Consider the following 20,354-nt stretch of genomic DNA (forward strand, 5'->3'; position numbering starts at 1 on the left):
ACAGTATTCCAGATGAGGCCTCACCAATGTCGAATAAAGGGGAACGATCACGTTCCTCGATCTGCTGGCAATGCCCCTACTTATACAGCCCAAAATGCCGTTAGCCTTCTTGGCAACAAGAGCACACTGTTGACTCATATCCAGCTTCTCGTCCACTGTAACCCCTAGGTCCTTTTCAGCAGAACTGCTACCTAGCCATTCGGTCCCTAGTCTGTAGCAGTGCATGGGATTCTTCCGTCCTAAGTGCAGGACTCTGCACTTGTCCTTGTTGAACCTCATCAGGTTTTTTTCTGCCCAATCCTCTAATTTGTCTAGGTCCCTCTGTATCCGATCCCTACCCTCTAGTGTATCTACCACGCCTCCTAGTTTAGTGTCATCTGCAAACTTGCTGAGAGTGCAGTCCACACCATCCTCCAGATCATTAATAAAGATATTAAACAAAACCGGCCCCAGGACCGACCCTTGGGGCACTCCACTTGAAACCGGCTGCCAACTAGACATGGAGCCATTGATCACTACCCGTTGAGCCCGATGATCTAGCCAGCTTTCTATCCACCTTACAGTCCATTCATCCAGCCCATACTTCTTTAACTTGGTGGCAAGAATACTGTGGGAGACCGTATCAAAAGCTTTGCTAAAGTCAAGAAATAACACATCCACTGCTTTCCCCTCATCCACAGAGCCAGTTATCTCCTCATAGAAGGCAATTAGGTTAGTCAGGCACGACTTCCCCTTCGTGAATCCATGCTGACTGTTCCTGATCACTTTCCTCTCCTCTAAATGTTTCATAATTGATTCCTTGAGGACCTGCTCCATGATTTTTCCAGGGACTGAGGTGAGGCTGACTGGCCTGTAGTTCCCCGGATCCTCCTTCTTCCCTTTTTTAAAGATGGGCACTACATTAGCCTTTTTCCAGTCATCTGGGACCTCCCCCGATCGCCATGAGTTTTCAAAAATAATGGCTAATGGCTCTGCAATCTCACCCGCCAACTCTTTTAGCACCCTCGGATGCAGCGCATCCGGCCCCATGGACTTGTGCACGTCCAGTTTTTCTAAATAGTCCTGAACCACTTCTTTCTCCACAGAGGGTTGGTCACCTTCTCCCCATGCTGTACTGCCCAGTGCAGCAATCTGGGAGCTGACCTTGTGCGTGAAGACAGAGGCAAAAAAATCATTGAGTACATTAGCTTTTTCCACATCCTCTGTCACTAGGTTGCCTTCCTCATTCAGTAAGGGGCCCACACTTTCCTTGATTTTCTTCTTGTTGCTAACATACCTGAAGAAACCCTTCTTGTTACTCTTAACATCTCTTGCTAACTGCAACGCCAAGTGTGATTTGGCCTTCCTGATTTCACTCCTGCCCTAAGTGAATTTGCAGTGAGGATTATAATTTCAGGCTTAGAATGATGCACATATTGAAAACAGAGTGAATTTATACAAATTAAGTGTTTGAGTCAGTTGGACCTGAACAAAAAATGAATTGTTTCCGGATATGAACTGTACATGATGTACAATAAGCTGGAAGAATGCTAAATTCCTCCTTCCTCACCTCCCTCCTCACCTGGCTATGGCAAATCCGGCTCCAGGTAGAGCAGTGGGCCTGTGGTGATGCTCCCAGAGTACTCCACGTGCTGTATATTGATTGATAGGGGATTTCCCTCATCATGTTGGTATGGGTATGGGTCATGGGGACCCTTTGGGGAAGGTTGTCCATCAGAACCCTGTATCCCATAATGATGGGGGGAAGGAAGTATTTCTAATGTTAGGGGCAGTTAGGTCAAAGGTCCCAGGTTCTAGGGGATTCTGTAATATCAAAAGCAGAGTAGCTAGCAGTATGTCGGAAGTCATGTAACCTCGCTGGCCAAGTGGATATCCCTGCTGGACATATAAGGACATCTCTTGGGTACTTTTTGGAATTCTTTATTTCCATTATAACTGTAAAAAATCATAAATAAAATATTTTCTCTAAAAACACCTGGACAGACCCATCAACCTCATCAAAAGGATTAATTTAACCTGGACCTATGCACTTTTGACAACTGTTGTGGGGTTTGTTTTTTGTTTTGTTTTGTTTTGTTTTTAAAGAAGGGTTGAAAATAGACCATTGATGGGGATGTGCAGGGAAGGTAATGTTCACAGAGATGTTTTCAAAGATAAATTGAAAAAATAAGAAAAGGGGGGAGCAGATGTTAAATCCCCTCCCCCCCTGAGACCATCTAGAAAACCTTATATATTAACAGTTCTGAGAGATCTGGAGCACCCTCCATTCCCTTTGAAACCATGGAAGTCAAGGATGTACAGCACTGTGCAACTCTTCCCCTGAGTAGCCATGTTTGAAAATGAAGCCCATTATGACTTGGATCTAGTTAATCACTGCCAGGTTTACCTACATTATCTGTAGTACAGTAGTGCCTAGAAACCCCAACTGAGATCAGGGCCATATTGAACAAGGGGCCATACATACATATAAAAACACAAGAATGGCCATATTGGTTCAGACCAATTGTCCATCTAACCCAGTATCCTGTCCCAACAGTGGCCAGTGCCAGGTGCTTCAGAACAGGTAATCATCATGCCATTCTCAGCTTCTGGCAAACAGAGGCTAGGGATACTTCAGAGCATGGTTTTGCATCCCTGCCCCTCCTAAATAAATAAATAATAAAATAATATATGAGAGATAGCTATCTCATAGAACTGGAAGGGACCTTGAAAGGTCATTGAGTCCAGCCCCCGCCTTCACTAGGAGGACCAAGTACTGATTTTTGCCCCAGATCCCTAAGTGGCCCCCTCAAGGATTGAGCTCACAACCCTGGGTTTAGCAGGCCAATGCTCAAACCACTGAGCTATCCCTCCGCCCCTTAACTCCCTCCTGACTAATATCCTCCATGAACTAATCTAGTTCTTTTTTGAACCCTGTTATAGCCTTGGCCTTCATAACACCCTCTGGCAAAGAGTTCCATAGGTTGACTGTGCGTTGTGTGAAGAAATACTTCCTTTTGTTTGTTTTAAACATGCTGCCTACTAATTTCATTTGGTGACCCCTAGTTCTTGCATTATGAGAAAAAATAAATAACACTTACTTTTTTTTTTTCTCCACACCAATCATGATAATCATTATGGACCTCTATCATATCCCCCCGTAGTCATCTCTTTTCCAAGCTGAAACATCCCAGTCTTATTAATCTCCTCATATGGAAGCTGTTCCATACCCTAATCATTTTTGTTGCCCTTTTCTATATCTTTTCCTATTCTAATATATGACTTATGAGGAGAGGTGAAGGGAACTGGGGTTATTTAGTCTGCAGAAGAGAAGAGTAAAGGGGGATTTGATTGCAGCCTTCAACTATCTGAAGTGGGGTTCCAAAGAGGATGGAGCTAGGCTGTTCTCAGTGGTGGCAGATGACAGCAAAAGAAGACAATGGCCTCAAGTTGCAGTGGGGGAGGTCTAGGTTGGATATTAGGAAACACTATTTCACTAGGAGGATGGTGAAGCACTGGAATGGGTTACCTATGGAGGTGGTGGAATCTCCTTTCTCAGAGGTTTTTAAGGCCCGGTTTGACAAAGCCCTGGCTGGGATGATTTAGTTGGTGTTGGTCCTGCTTTGAGCAGGGGGTTGGACTAGATGACCTCCTGAGGTCTCTTCCAACCCTAATATTCTATGATTCTATTCTGTCTTCTTATCTATCCCTCTCCTAATGATTCCCAACATTGTTAGCTTTTTTGACTGCTGCTGCACATTGAGTGGATGTTTTCAGAGAACTATTCACAGTGATGCCAAGATCTCTTTCTTGCGTGGTAAGAGCTAATTTAGATCCCATCAGATTTATATTTTATTAAAATATAAAGTATAGTTGGGATTACGTTTTCCAATGTGCATTACTTTGCATTATCAACATTGAATTTCACCTGCCATTTTGTTGTCCAGTCACCCAGTTTTGTGAGATCCCTTTGTAACTCCCCGTGGTCTGCTTTGGACGTAACTATCTTGAGTAGTTTTGTATCATCTGCAGATTTTGCCATCTCACTGTTTACCCATTTTTCCAAATCATAGTAAGAGACACTTCAGCCTACAAGAGCTTACAACTGAAATAGAAAAAACAAAGGGTGGAAGATAAGAAATATTATAATCACCGTTTTACATATCGGAGGGGAGGCAGAAGGGACAGATCTTCTGACTGTGCAAATTGGCAGAGCTATGTTGAAATCAATGGAGATACACTTATTTGCACACATTGGAGATCTGGCCTTAGTGTCTTGTCCATAGTACCATCCTTTCCTGCTGTTGCATAGTGTGGTATCTTCTATCATAGCAATTTGCCGCATGTTCTTCAAAAATTACTAATATGCTCCTGCACCATCGAAGGCAAAGAGAGTTTTGCAGTTGACTTTCAGNAATTACTAATATGCTCCTGCACCATCGAAGGCAAAGAGAGTTTTGCAGTTGACTTTCAGTGGAAGCAGAATCAGGCAGTATTTCAGTAGATTGTACTGTTGTATACAGATTGTTCATTTGCATACATTTCACAGCTTTCCACTGTCTTCCTTTCAGTATCACTGCAAACTATTGATTGTTATTAAGGCCCATAATTGCATGGTCACTGACAATGACATTTAATATTATGTTCTAATTTGACATTTGCTTTTTTCCTATCTGCTCTGCACAGTGAGTTTACTTTAGAAATCTAATTAAACAGCTGCAGTAGTCCCTGATAAGTTGCTAGCTGAACAAGGTAATAATAACCCATTAACAAGGAATTCATTTTTCCCCTTACATTGTTTTTATAGTAATTATATTACTTAAAAATGCATCTACTGAGCTGTAGCCTATAAAATACAAGGTAGCTTTTTGTGGTCTACTTCGACAGAAAAAACAAAGCAAAGGATTTGAAGTAGGTTCTGTAGAGTCTTACATGTTGGAAGAATACTATATAAGGATTTATTTCTCGGCAGAGTTTTTAAAGCCTGAACTTACATTTATATTGTTAAACTTTAATTTTCTCTATTATAAGCATTATAAGATATTTTTAATAAATCCATAATAATAAAAGAGAAAATGTCATATTTTCCTGTAGCCTTTTCGTGGGAACTTAGCTGCAAAGTAAGCTATACCCTGGAATTACTTTAAAAATGTAAAGTGGATCCTTAAATGGCTTTCCTGCATGAGCTATGGTTAATACGAAGTCTTATTGACTAAGGATGTCAAAGTAGCACAATTGTGTATGCTTCTGTGCATAGTCTTTATGGTTCTTAGTTTTTATCATTTCCACCGATGGGTCCAAGATACAAAGTTTGGTTCTTCAAGTGAATATTTAACATTCCAAAGTTTGCACGTGTCCAAAGCCAGAGGTTCAGTTAGACTCACCTCTGTTCATTTTCTATAGGATTTGCTGCTTTTCTTCAGAAAGTTGCTGCTGATCCCTGTGGAGGCTGGATCCTTTCATATTTTTGGTCTAATAATAAACATTTATTTTCAGGGGTTCACTACCAGGATGTTCTGTCAAAATATGCACAAATTTGCGTGTTAGCACAAATGAAAGCAAATGGACGGCAGAAAGAAATGCCTGCCATGTAATACCTTACCTTAGGCTCACTAATGGCTGATGGTACACTGATTCCAGTTCAGGCCACAATCGGTATTCCATTGAATTTAGAAAAGTGTTAGAAGGCACAAAGGCCAGGAGTGACATGAAGTTCTACTGGATGCCATTCTTGATCTTTGGGTCAATTCAGAAGTATTGATCCCTAGAACTAAGAAGTTATCTAAAATTCTGCTGCACTTAAACTGCTTATGGCGTACCAGATTGCTCTTGACAGGATCATATTTAGTATAATGTGTGTATTTATTTTGCATTATTGCAACTCCCCTGGTTCTATATTACTTTTCATTATGTTTGCTATTGCTTGACATTTTCGTTTCAATTATTTGTTTAAATTCTTAGTATATCATTATCTTCAGTCTCAGGTGAATCATCTTTCTTCTGCTAACAATGAAACCTATCAAGAACGACTGGCACGATTAGAGGGTGATAAAGAGTCCCTCGTCTTGCAGGTATGTATAGTAGCGTACTATCAACGTATTTGATATTCAATGGATAAAAGTTAGAGGGAGTCCTGAAAGAGACTTGAAGCCAAACACCTTGGTTCTATTAGATCAATAAGAATATGTTATGTGCAGAAACATTTACTGGCCATTGAATATAAAATTGTCAGTGGAATGTGAGGAAGGCTTCACATGGTTGGGGTCTTGTGAGTGCTTCAGTAATACAAAGATAGGAGAGAAGAGAATGACTAAGCAAGAAGAAAAATCAGATCATAAATAGTGGACAGGTCAGTTGACTTTATTCACAGCATTCTGTAAAATCCACAAAAAGTACAATGTAGAGTGACCAGATGTGGCCGGTCAAAGAGATTGCTGAGTTTGTGAGTGTGTCCCAGTTGGTTCTATGGAGAGTATGGTTCTGTGCAAATTTCTATAATTGGCTGGTAACTGGATGTCTGGCTCTTGTACCCAATTCTCTCCCATCTTCCTGAGCTTCCACTTCCTCTGTCATGATCCCACCTGCCACAAACACTCACTCTCTTTCTTCTTCGGTGCCAGACCCCCCGCTGGTGTAAATCCATGGAAGTCAGTGGAGTTATTCTGACATATAGCAGCTGAGGATCTGACCCTCAGGATTCATGACTGAGTATGAGGATCCAGTTGCCCCGCTCTCTTTTTCTATTATAGTTGTTCTTCCATGCATGAGAATATATGATGTGATCTGAGAAGTCCCATAGTTTGTTGCTCAGCAGCATACTCTGAATTCAAAGGTGAGGTGATAGATCCAGTGGTCTTGTGGTTGTGGGAGAATGTGAGGAACTTGAAACAGGAGAAATGAGGGAACTGGAAAGTTGGGATCAAGGGAAAGTTACAGAGGGCAGGAAGAGACACCCTCCATAGTGGCATGGTTCCTTTACACATGCTCCTTCCACTCTTCAGGTGACATGAGACTCTCCAGCTGTCAAATTCTTCTCTACCCCATGACTCGAACCACAGCCAGACATCAATATCACTGTATTCCCATTGCCCAATCCCTCTTCAGAAATGTGTTTAACATCTGGCTTTCCCAAATCTTGTTTCTCTGTCAAGAAGCAGAGAGAGCAGTAGGTTCTGTGATCATTCCTTGCCTTTCGATTGTATCTGAGCTGTTTTACTTCCTTAAAATCTGAGGGGGTGGAACAATTTGGCAATAAATCCAGGGGAAAATAAGTCTGAAACCAGTTCAGTTTCTTTCAGGTTTGCTGCTTCCCAGTTTATAAGCTTTTTCAAAAGCAGGGCCTCTGTACCACGTGAATAAGTTTTATTCTTGGGAAAATAAAACTATGCACAAGGTAAAATCAAGCTCCTTGAGTCTTTCTGAATATTTTTCCCCTTTCCTTTACTAGGCTGCACAGTGTCTGTTCTTAAAGCCCAAAGCAGAAGTCTCTCTAGATACACAATCTTTATCTATCCTTTTCCCTCTGCAAGTGACTCCTAGTCCACGTATCCATAATAGATGTGGGTTTATATTCTCTGTTATCTCAGTAATGAGCTTCTGTGAATGAGTTTTCTGTTGCATGTGTTTCTGTTCACACTTGCTTTAATTAACTGAGTGACGTTCTCATTACCAATATAAAATAAGCAGTAAACCTCTCATGAGACATACTCTTTTGGTTTGGTTTGAATTCTTAATTCCTGTCTAATTAGAACTGCCATTGGCAAAAACCTTAGGAGTAAAACTTCTGTTTGAAACTTTGGTTAAAACCATACATGTTTAGTTCTAAGCATTGCTAAGACACCTACTTGGGTTTGTCTACAAAGGAATTTAATAAAATTGCTTCAAAAATTTGTTCTGAATGCTCCCGAAAGCCAGGTCAAAGTTGATTATTCAACATATTAATCTCATTCACTTTCCCACCCCACCTCACATTATTACCTGTTTGTGTTACTGTAGCACTCACAAGACCCCAACCAAGACTAGTGCCCCATTGTAAAAGACCATTGCTGCCCTAAAGTGCTCACAGTCTAAATCAGTGGTGTCCAAACTTCTTAGCCTGAGCCACAGAGTCACCCGCCCCCACTCCACCCCTTTCCCTAAGGCCCCACCCCCACCCTGCCTCTTCCTGCCCTGCCTCTTCCCACCCCTGCCCAACCCCTGTCCCACCTCTTCCACCCCATTCCACCCCCTCCCCTGAGCGCAGGGCCGCCGAGAGCGGATTCGGGCCCCAGTGAAAAAATTTTTTCGGGCCCCCCAGTAAGGGCGGACCGGCTAAACAGGGCCAACGAGGTGGGGGGGAGGGAGTGGGCCCGGAATTTTTTCGGGCCCCCCAGCAAGGGCAGACCGGCTAAACAGGACCGACGAGGGGGGCCCCCTTCCAGACCGCCAGGCCCCGGTAATTTGTATCGTCTTCCCCCCCTCTCATCGGCCCTGCTTGAGCGCGCCCCATCCTTGCTCCTCCCCCTCCCACCCAGCGCCTCCTGCACACGTGGAACAGCTGATCAGGATGGGTGAGAGGCGCTGGGAGTGAGGGGAAGGTGCTGATTGGCGGGCTGCTGGCAGGTGGGAAGCGCTGGGGGGAGGAGGAGGAGCTGATCATTGGGACTTTTTTCCCCGTGGGTGCTCCAGCAAGAGGGCAAGGTGAGATGAGGGAGTGACTAGTGCACACTGCTCTCCTGCTATCCCCAGATGGTGTATGTTTTCTTAGGGACCATAGTCTATTGGCACAAGGTTAAGCAGCCTCTAGGCTGCTTAGAGCATTTCTGGTCCACACAGAGCAGCTGGAGATGAAGCAGTGGGAAAGGCAGTGCCCCCTACCTCTACCCTGTAGTGAGTGGGCTGATTCAAACACCTCCGCTTTAAATCTTTCTGAGTTAAATTCTCTTCCATCAAGCTTCACCACTGACCAGTGTTTCTCAGTTTTGCCAAATGTGCTATATAGGTTAGAGATGCCACATCACCCATGACATCCTGCTGTAGCCCCGATACAGTTTATGGGAGTTCGTGCAAGTGCCTCTTTTCTCCTGTATTGCCTAGTTTTTCAAAGTTCTACCTTTGGGAATCTCAAACAATAAACATGTGCAAAACCAAGCAAGTGAGTTAAAAGAAAAGGACTTTCTCTGTAGGCTTTAGTGGGTTTTTGACGACTTAGGCGTGTGGTGTATGCGGGAACATTGCTCTATGTACACTCAGTGATTCCCAGAGGGACTGGCAGATGTGAGACCTAACAGAGGAGAAACAATGTCGTTTTAACCTACTAATGTGCCTCTTAGCTTAGCTATTGGAACATTCAGCACGTACTTCTAAAGCGGCTAGGATTTTATTAAATGCCTATGCAGGTCACCTTTTCCTTGGGGATTACAGTGTTTACCCAGTTACACCGTAACCTTTTAAACAGAACTTGCGTTCTCTCTTATAGTGACAGCTGCAGGGAGCAAACTAAAAAGGAGGATTCTATACATTGGCCCTTTTTCTCCCTGTCCCCTTATCTCCACTCGCCACCTCTTTTCTCATCTGTCCCTTTCTCTGCCATCTTCATTTCATGGAAAAAATGGACAACCTAATTAAGTATTTAAGCAGCTTTCCCTATAGAACCCATGTCTCTTGCTGGGAGTGCTTTTCATGCTGCTCAGATGTGTCTGTGTTTGTTGCTCCTTGGGTCACCAAATCTTTCCTTAAAATCCTGCCTACCTATTTATCTATGTTCATCTGGACTCTCTCCTGGAGCCAAAGACTATAAAGGAAGTAACAGAAAAGACCCCTTTTCCTTTCTCTCCCTTACACTTTTGTCTCCCCGTCCTCCCGCCAAATCTCTTTATAGGTAAGGAAAGGTCGACTATCAAACCCCTCCCTCTGCAGCGAATTCAATTGATCATCCTTTCCTTTGGGTTAGCAGATGGGTTCAAAAGCCTGCAAATATCTAAGCAGTGCCACTTCTTTAGTGCTTAAAGGGCTCTCTGACAAGCAGACCTTTTTTAAAGTAGGTGGGTCCTGCTGGCCCATTTGAAGGTTTTGGAGATCCTCCTCAAGGACAGCGGCTTATCTAGTTGTTGTTATGCTGGAACTGAGCATGACAGCAAAGGTAAGGATGTGTTTAACAAGAGTTTAGAAGCCTGAAATTACATCCTGTCTAAAGTAATAGCCAGGGCTGAATAAATTCTGAGAATGAAGGCTGAGGTGTTTGTAGCAAACTAAAGCTCCAGGGCTGAAGGATTTATTAGCCCAGGGTAGGGAAAGAGAGTCAAACTCTTGCTTATGATAGCTGATACATATTGAACCACTTGACTCTCTATAGGGCGAGGCGAGGCTATGTAATTAGGGATACAAATTCAGAAATCCTGATGTGAGACTATGTTTTAGCATAAAATTATTTCAGAAGATTTTTAACCATGTTTCTGGCATGACACCCAAGCATTTGGTAGCTCTGCAACACATTCCCGCAGCTCAGCAAAGACGTAATTCAGCAAGCTTGGCTGCAGATGCTCCTCTTGTCTGCCAGGGGCCACCATGGTGCCTGCTCTACAGCAGCCAGGCAGCCACTCCCCATGCTGGATCTGAATGGGAAAGGAGCATCTGGCTGTGGTGGCAGTGTGGGGACAGAAGGTTGGGGGGGCCCAGTACTGGTCCCCACATGCCCCCAACTACACTGAGTTTTGTGCAGCTGCCTGTCCTGTCCCTGCTGTGTTTACCATAAGTGGGTATGTTTACCATAAGTGGTTACATGAAAATTAATTGAAAATGTGGAAATTTACTTATTAAATTATTTGTTTTAAACACCATGCTTCAAACTGCACAAAACTTGGCCACTCTGCACTTCATTTCTAAAGTGTTTAAATATCAGCATTGTTATGGATGTGAGAAGGCCTGAAATTTAACTTCCAAAGATGCAGTGCGTGTCTTTTACAATGCATTCTATGAAATCTCATTCATTCCTTTTTAGCCACTTTTAGAAAGAAAGAAAGAAAGAAAGAAAGAAAGAAAGAAAGAAAACTTAAACAAAAATGAACTCATCACACAAATTTCAGTTTGATTTTAATTATATTACTGCCAAGAAATTAGAAGTTAAATCTGCAATTTCATCCTTATTATTTGTTTTTGGGGGGATTGTTGTGCATAAATTATAAGCTCTTTAGGGACTGTCATTTTTGTTCTCTGTTTGTACAGCACCTGGCACAATGGGATCCTGGTCCATAACTGGGTCTCTTAGGGTTACCCGAATGCTAATAAATAATAATAATAATGAACTAATATATAAAATTATGCAGCATGGACTGCATTACCTAGGACTACAGGGTGGATTTTCAAATCTCTGTAACATTATGCTGAATACATTTTTTGAGTTTTAATAAGTTTGAGTCAAGCTATTGGGCTTTTCTTATTACAGTTTACTCTTTTGTAAACCAGTTTGTACTACTATTCTTACAGTTCCTTAAGAGTATTACTAATTGTTTCCTTCACAGCAATTCATCCCTTGTATTTCAGTTCTTTTGCATTCATGTTTTGGCTTGTAAGGCTTGGAAATTTTTGTGGAGTAGAGCTTTGTCAAGGCTAAAACATGCCTTTTACGTATTACATTCTTTTATAGCTTCAGAAAGCTTTATTGATAGGTAAGTTGTTCTCAGTTTCTTGTAAGAAGTACTTTAATTGGTTAGTTTTCTGAAGAACAGTTTTATTGTTTATCCACTTTAAGGAGTGAAGTGCTAACAGAAGCTGAAATAACAATGCATGTTCTGATGCCACTTAAAACATTAAGAGTATTCTATGCTATTTTTTTTAAAAGAGAGTGTTTACTATACACATTGGTATATGATTTACTCAGTCTGCTTATACATAGTCTTCCAGAGATGTGTTGTCTTTATTTTTTTTTATTTTAAAACAAGTACAAGAAAGATGACTGATGTTTTTAAAGCAAAGATATTGTGAGACAGGCTTTGAGGTAAGATTCAAAATTTGTGTTTGTTTTGCTAGGCGAAGATGATATGATACTCAGGAATGTGAAACTTTTAAGGACTTTCAGTGACAGACTGGATATAAAAATACATTGTGTGCTGAACTGTTTGGTTAATAAGGTTAGCTGACATTTATTTACAGTAAGTTCAAAAGTGTTCTCCTTGCCTTGTTCTCAAATTACAGGTGAGTGTCCTCACGGATCAGGTGGAGGCCCAAGGAGAGAAAATCCGGGACCTAGAAGTCTGTCTTGAGGGGCATCAGCTGAAACTTAATGCTACTGAAGAAATGCTTCAACAGGTAAAGTCTAGTGTGCGAGGATTCTTATGCAATCTCTTTCAAGATGGAGGAACATGTATGCATGCTTCTGAATCTGTTATGCCCTGAGTAAATGGACATAGAACGGTTTTGTCTCCTTTTATTGTGTCTGTTGCCTTGAACGATATTTTCATAATACATGTTTGTTTTCTTTCCTGGTGTACGTGGATTTTACCTGTCTGTTGTATAACACTGTAAGCAGTAGGCATGTAAAATGAAGCCATTGTATAGTATTCAGAATACTCAAATTAAGCTGGAGGAGTGCTGCAGAGATGGTTGAATAACTTGTTAGACAAGTTAAATATAATAACAAAATACCAGTTTCTGTAGGGGTTAATTCTATAATGTGTACTGCTTTAAACTGTGTCCTGCATTCATGTGGTTGGGTTTGAAGTTGAATTTTAAACTCATTTGAGGTTGAAATGAATTAGGCTAAAATTTTCTTTATTCATTTTTATGAGCTTTCTTTTTCTCTTCTCAAAGAGAGCTACTATATAAAGCTGTTTTTTCCTTACTTCCAGCCATGTGCTTACAAAACCACAGTTCACTTTGAGTTTGCTGTTCAACTTAACCCATCCATGCCATTTCACAGCAGGGGATGAGGGAGTAGAATGCACCATAAAGTAAATACAGTTAAGCATTTCAGACAGCAGTGACAGTTTTGGAGTGACAAAGATTATGAAGAAGTTGCTCTCTGCAATTTTCCATGCCTACTGAAAATGCTGAGTATCTACAGGTAATTTAGATTATAGATGTTTAGGAAAAGAGTATCAGAGGGGTAGCCATGTTAGTCTGAATCTGTAAAAAGCAACAGATGGTCCTGTGGCACCTTCAAGACTAACAGAAGTATTGGGAGCATAAGCTTTCGTGGGTGAATGCCCACTTCATCAGACGCAAGAAAGCTTATGCTGCAATACTTCTGTTAGTCTTAAAGGTGCCACAGGACCCTCTGTTGCTTTTTAGGAAAAGAGTAGAGAATTTAAATAGATCTTAAAATCAAGGCTGTAGATTTCTAGGGCAAAATTAATTATTGGTGAGCTTATTTGTTTTGATCTTATCCAAGTGTTATATACGTTTAGTTTTAGATAATACAAAATATGTATGACTTTAAATTATTACTGCATTGTCTTCATTTATATAGACATTCTCCATGTTTATGGTGATAGTGTTTCTGGTACACAAATATTAGGTAAACTGTGGCAGTCTACATATAGTAAAGTTGGATCATATCTCTCTCTAAAAGCACAATTTTCATATGCACATCTTAGCCAACATGATTTCTTCGTAATATTCGTAGTCCCAAACTTTTTAAGCTGCCGGAAGTTGGATTCACCCATATAAACTATGCTAGAGTTTGAAAAATGCCAATTTTAACACCTATGATTTTCTATTCAGAAGGTGAATCTCTGGAAAAGAATGGCAGCTATTTAGAATGTGAAACATCAGAATTAGAATACAAGCATTCCTAGTCCAATCTGAGAGGATTTTTTTTCTAGATCAGTGGGGGTGGAGTCCAGGTGCTGGGGGAGTGGGGCTTGGTGGGACCGGTGGTCTGAATGCAGCTGGTTGGGGCTCAGTGTGGTGGGGGTCCAGGTGTGGGGGCTTGGCGGGGTGGCACAGGAGGGGTGGGGCTCAGTGGGGTGGAGGTTCAAGTGCAGGGTGCTCAGGAGTGGGGGTCTGGATGCATGGAAGTTGGGCAGGTGTGGGCAGCTCCCCATACAGTGATCCCTCCGCCCATGGCTGGGGAGCAATAGGGGCAGCCAGGGAAGATTCCTGTGGGTGGCTCTCACCCAGTCCCTGCCCCAGGAGTGGCCTGTGCAGGGGAAGAGGAAGTCTCTCTGCAGCTGGTGCCTGGAGCACAGCAGGCTCCACCAGCCGGGGTGTTCCCAGTCCTGCTCATCCCTGGCTCCAGGATCACTTCAACTGTGAGTGAGAGAGACAGAATTTTGCACGCACGCCTAGTCGCATCCCCGGAGGTGGTAATTTATGACTGGGTGCTGGAACAGGGGTGCTGAGAGCCATTGAACCAAACTGTAAACCCTGTATATGATGGAAATCACTTCAAACCAAGGGGTGCGGTAGCTTCTTGACTGCTCCTGATTCCCAAACTAGGCACGCCTGCTCAGGACCACTGCCCGGGAGGGGCACGTGATTCAGTTATTCCACAGGGAAAGAGTAAAATCTGCCGGGGACATTAATTCTGCCCTTGCACAGTGGTGCAGAATTCCCCCAAGAGTAAACATTATAGCTATTTAACTCTTGCGTAAACTGAAGCACAGAGACTTTTAGACCCTGATTCTGCAATGAGTTACATATCAGTGGACCCTAACATCTTCACCGAGCTCACTGCAGGATCAGGCCCCAAGGGGTTTAGCCAGGATCATACCACAAAGCAGTGAGAGAGACAGGAACAGATTGCAGGAGACCTGACTCCAAGTCTATTATTAAACTATTGCATGCAGTATTTGCTTCGTTTAAATTAAACCTACACATTCTATACATGGTCTGCATTTTTGTTACTACTTCCATTGTTTCTGGGTGGGAGCGTACAGTAAGGATAGGCATAAACTGGTGATTTATTTATTATTTTTTCAAACAGCATGTAGGACAGGAGTCTCTTTATGAATTAAACATTACAAAATTTTATCTTCAGTTTAATTTTCCAGACACTGACTTGTTAATTTAGGTCCCAACTGTGCAAAGATTTATATATGTGCTAAATTTTTACTATGCAAGTTTTAGATTTTCAAAAGTAACTAAGGGAGGTACAACTCCCCTTGCCATTAGGTACAACTCCCCTTGCCATTCAGCGATACTTGTGCTGTTATTTCCCTTAGGTGTATTTGAAAATACCAGCCTTAATTTATAGTTGGATTGCTCAGCTACTGAATGTTGAACTGCATTGACTCTGTCTTAGTGAATGTCAGTTCACTTTCTCTGTCTTTCTTGTGTTAAATAGTAAATGAAAAGGAAAAGATTATTCCCCATGCTTGGAAAAACTTAACGTGTATTAATAGAACCAATCTAAGCCAAAATGCAATGTGGATCAGCATGTTCACTGTTCTGAAAATAACAATAATGTATGTTGTTCCAGAATGTGCTCTGGCTTTTTAATTTTATTTTCTAACAGATAATACAATTTGAGTTTCTCCCAAAGTTACTTGTGCTCCAAAAGTGCTACACTTAGATGTTGCCTATTTTTTTTTATTGAGCTTGCTTAAGTCTGGTTTAATGAAGTTCCTTTAGTAAGGGATCTGCTTATATCACTGTAGCATCAGTATGTAATGCTACCCTAAAAATACATACCAGCTGAACCCAGACTAGCAGAGACTCGCCCACGATGTAAGGGTGGGGCCATTGGCTAGAATCCTTTTGGCTTATGATTTACGGGTGGTTATTTTGAACTCTGCTTTATAGCTATAGTGCAAACACTTTACAAACAGTGGTTTAAAAATAAGCTACTCTTCGTGTATTAGTATTATGCAAAATTTCCTTCCGTTTCTTGTAGAGGATGACAAAGCAGAGTGTAGTGGAACAGCTCAAGTGCTGGAGAGTAGACTGACATGCGACTGTCAAGATCAACTTCTCATGTTTTCTTGAAGAAACTTGTAATGATGGTTCTGCTTTTACTAGGGCTTGATTCATAGCCTAAGGGCTGTACCAGGGATCTGTTTCAAAGTCCATTGAAGACAATAGGAGTCTTTGAATTGATTTCAGTTGGTTTTGGATCAAGCCTTAAATTTAGAAAACATGTATTCTGTCTTGTGAGGAATGAAGAAGAGGATCATGGGTGTGATTAGGGTATTTTTTCTAATTCTTCTTCTTCTTCTTTTCTTTTTAAACCACTTAACATATAGGACTTTTCAAAAATCCATTGAAATCAGTGGAAAAACTTCTCTTGACTTTAGCACTTTGGATAGGCCCTAAATATATGTCCCATTCTGACTCAGAGGAAATTCATCCTGAAGTGCTGAGAGTTGCTTAAAGTTTGTTTTGAAGTGTGAGTTCAATACTAGAGATTCCTGAGTCTATCCTCTTTGTCAAAAATAAATAAATAGAAGAGAAGAGAGTTTTGTCAGTTCCAGTGCAGGTCTTTAGACAAGCTTTAGTCCATAGATACATAGATAAACATTTGGTAATTATATTGTCTATCTGTAGGTAAATTATAAAGGGTGAGGCAAGGTGCAGAGTCTCTGCTCTGACTCACTATTGAAGATTGTCTATTGTCTAATTAGCCTTGGAAGTGATTATCCAAGATTCACCAAGTAAATGAGTACAAACAAGGCTGTGGTAAACTTAATCTTCTAAGAGCAAGAAGGACTTGATTCCTCAGGGCTAGTCTTGGTTTTCAGCATGTTGTGCTCCTCCCTCATATCAGTCCCAACGCCTAGCCATGCTTTGACCATTTGATTCCATCTGTCATCCATAGCAATCCTGCATTTGGCATATGATCAGCAATAGTCAATTCAGAGGACTCCATGTAGTTTGTTCAGATAGTCCCCATAACATTATGACAAGAGGTGTTTTCCACGAGGTCTATTGCCAGAGAGTCTTGGATCAGTCAGACTGTCTTCAGGACACTGTCGCTTAAGAATATAACTAGAAAATAAAGATCTGAACACAAATGGGTCTGAATTTATGTCCTTTCTCCTCTTGGGGTGAAATTCTGGCCAAACCATTTCATAGGTTTAAGAAGCAGGGGGAGGGTGTATGAAACTCTGTCCTCGCTTGTGTTTTTGAAAGGGCTGGCCAGGATACAATTGGAGAGCATGGTTCCCCCCACAAGCACTAAGGGGCTTAAAAAATGCAGAGAGAAATGGTGCAAGGGCAGCAACTTTTGTGTGTGATCCACTGTAGCCTGTAATTAATTCATTCTCGCTATCATCTTTCCTATATACAAGTGGGCCAGATTCCTATCTCAGTTACAGTGGTGTAAATCTGAAATAACTATTCACCTCATGGGGGTTTTGCTGCCCAGAAAGCGTCATGCTGTCAACTTTCAGTTAGCCAAGATATCAGAATGTAGACAAGTTTCAACACTTCTTTACAATTTGCAGCAAGTACTTGCAGTAGCTGGCTTGGTGCAAGAGTTTTAAATGGGGATATATTCTGTGCTTTTTTGGTTGTTAGTAAGTTTATAGTAGCAAACTGGCTAATCATGTGGCTATTTGCATAGGTGAGCATTGCACACGTTTTGTTAGTTTGCATTTAATATAGATACTTCTCTGTTCTTCACACATATATGCAAAGACTATTCAAATAGTCCGAGTATTGGTAAGTTCAGTGCTTTCCATTTGCTTAGCTATATAATGTGCAAATGGTGAATCAGAGAGCTGTAATTCTCTGTCTGCTACTGTTTTGCACCATTTCATGGAGATTACACATGTACGTTGCTCTCAGCTGTGTTTTGAGTTAAGCGAATATCTTATTTCTACCACAGCTGACACACAGCACTTGAAAAGTGCAGTCCTCATTAGTGGTGGTTCTTGCTGAATTTTGCTAACCAGGTAGGTCTCTAACCATTTTGTTTCAAAACTGCTTTAAGTAAAGATTAAAAATACAAACTGACTCTTCAGCAGAGTATTTCACACAGTGTATTTGTGCAGAATAGTTTTTCTTACCTAACTGAGAATCTTCTCTATGATTTCTCTATTAATGTATATCATGACTTTCCTCCTATTCCTGTGGGCTACTGAATATCATGGAACTTACTGTATTTACTTTATTTTGGGCTATATAGACACTCTGCAGAGGCCTTTTTTCTAAATTATCCTATTTCATTTAAAACCTCCTTATAACAACTTTACAAGATCTGTGCTTTTCCAAGCCAGCTAAATCTGCTGTGTGAATTTGAAAGTGAGCAATAGCACATGCCCAGATTTAATTGGCATTATTAAAAGGCATGTTTTAATGTAAAAATCAAAAATGCTAATTTATACAATGTACTCTGAGCATTTCAGAAATAAATCTGCATTTAGAAATAGGATGCATGTTTTAGGTTTGCTGTGCATTGATCTGCGTGGTGTACATAATGTAACAGCTTGTGCATGGTTTTTCTTTATAATAATTCTGCTCTGGAATAATATTTTTCTTAGTTTTAAGAGGTAAAAGTCACTTTTTAAACAAGTTACTTTGTTGACCAGTTAAAAGAAATACTAATTAAATTTTAGAAACAAGACATCTTTGTAGAATGTGTTCTATTTTTACACTGGACTTTGGCTCTTTAAAGATCCTCCTAAAACCTCTGTAGCCCAAATTACCCTTCTGCATCTCATGTATATCTTTTTAACTTGAAAACCAACAACACAAATTTGTATTTTCTTTTCTTACAACTGCATATTTATTCAAGCTGGTTTCAAATTGCATTTATACCACTGAAGTACTCTATAATTTCTCTGTAACAAAATGAGTTATATTCTGCTGCTTAACTGTTCACTAGAAGCATCTGCTAGAAGATGAAAGTAATTGCTTCCAGATGTTATCCATTTCAAGAACTTTAAACTGCGCTTTCTATCAAACCAAAAGTTATAGACTTTCTAGATCCAGGACAGAACCTCAGCTGGTGTAAAATAGTCACTTATTACATTGAATAGCACCTTATTGCTCAAACAGAACCATTAAAATCAACATGGGACTACTGAATGGATAAGATAAACTGTTCTACACGAGTAACTGTAGCAAAATCTTTCATAAGGAAATATTATACAGTGTAGTCTAAAGAAAGATCTTGTGTTGCATCAATGCACAGGTTTTTGATACAGAATTTTTTTAAAAGTGGTGTTCTTGCTGTATAATGGTCCTTAACAATAATAAAGAAACTTCAAACTGATGTCAAACTCAAAAAGTACTTTAAACATTTCAGTTAAGCAGTCAAACTAAAGTTTATATGTGGGAGCCAAAGTGCAACAGTTGCAGCAGACCTGGTGCTCTAGCCTTTTTAAAATGTTGTTGATTACTTCATACCAAGTTCACAATAAGATACAAAGCTACATAAGAACGACCATACAGGTCAGACCAATGGTCCACCTAGCCCAATATCCTGTCTTCTGACAGTGACTGGTGCCAGATGCTTCAGAGGGAATGAATGAAACAAGGCAATTATCAAGTGATCCATCCCATTGTCTAGTCTCAGCTTCTGGCAGTCAGAAGTTTAAGGATACCCAGAGCATGGAGTTGCATCCCTGACCATCTTGGCTACTAGCCATTGATGGATCTATCCTCTGTGAGCTTATCTAATTCTTTTTTAAACCCAGTTATATGTTTGGCCTTCACCACATGGCAACAAGTTCCACAGGTTGACTGTGCACAAAAAGTACTTCCTTATGTTTGTTTTAAAACTGCTGCCTATTAATTTCATTAGGTAACCCCTAGTTCTTGGTTTATGCAAAAGGATAAATAACACCTCCCTCTACAGTTTCTCCACACCATATCTATGATTTTCTTTCTGTATCCACCGTTAGTTGTACTCTTTTCTAAACTGAACAGTCCCAGGGCTTGTGTACATATACAGCATAGCAGCGCAGCTGCACCACTGTAGCATTCAGTGAAGAAACTAAGCTTCTCCCATTGGCATAGGTATTCCATCTCCCCGAGAGGCGGTAAGTATGTCAATGGGAGAAACTATGTCGGGGGATAAGTTGGTATAACTGCATTGCTCAGGGGTGTGGATTTTCCACACTCCTGAACCATGTAGTGGAGACCAAGCCCCAGACTTTTTAATCTCTCCTTGTATAGAAGCTGTTCCATATCCCTAATCATTTTTATTGCATCTCTCTGTACTTTTTCTAATTCTGTCTTTTTTGAGATGGGGCAGTACTGCATGCAGTATTCAAGATGTGGGCGTATCATGGATTTATATAGTGGCACTGTGGTATTTTCTGTCTTACTATCTTTCCCTTTCCAATGATTCCTCACATTCTGTTAGCTTTTTTTGACTGCTGCTGCACATTGAGCAAATGTTTTTAGAGAATTAACCATGATGATTTGAAGATCTTTCTTGAATGTTCACAGCTAACTTAGATCCCATCATTTTGTATGTATAGTTGGGATTATGTTTTCCAGTATGCATTATT

At 40.8% G+C, this 20,354-nt stretch overlaps 1 protein-coding gene across 1 annotated transcript in view; it reads left to right on the forward strand.

Moving 5' to 3' along the window:
• The window catches only part of PPFIBP2 (PPFIA binding protein 2), a gene marked incomplete in the record, with an annotated part of 211,032 nt that overhangs the window by 103,959 nt on the left and 86,719 nt on the right, over positions 1–20,354 (forward strand). The window contains 2 exon segments of the mRNA XM_034769948.1: positions 5,958–6,050; positions 12,151–12,264. Of these exon segments, the coding sequence (XP_034625839.1) occupies positions 5,958–6,050; positions 12,151–12,264 (207 nt within the window).

This window comes from Trachemys scripta, chromosome 4, assembly GCF_013100865.1.
Source record: "Trachemys scripta elegans isolate TJP31775 chromosome 4, CAS_Tse_1.0, whole genome shotgun sequence".
Classification (NCBI taxonomy): Eukaryota; Metazoa; Chordata; order Testudines; family Emydidae; genus Trachemys; species Trachemys scripta.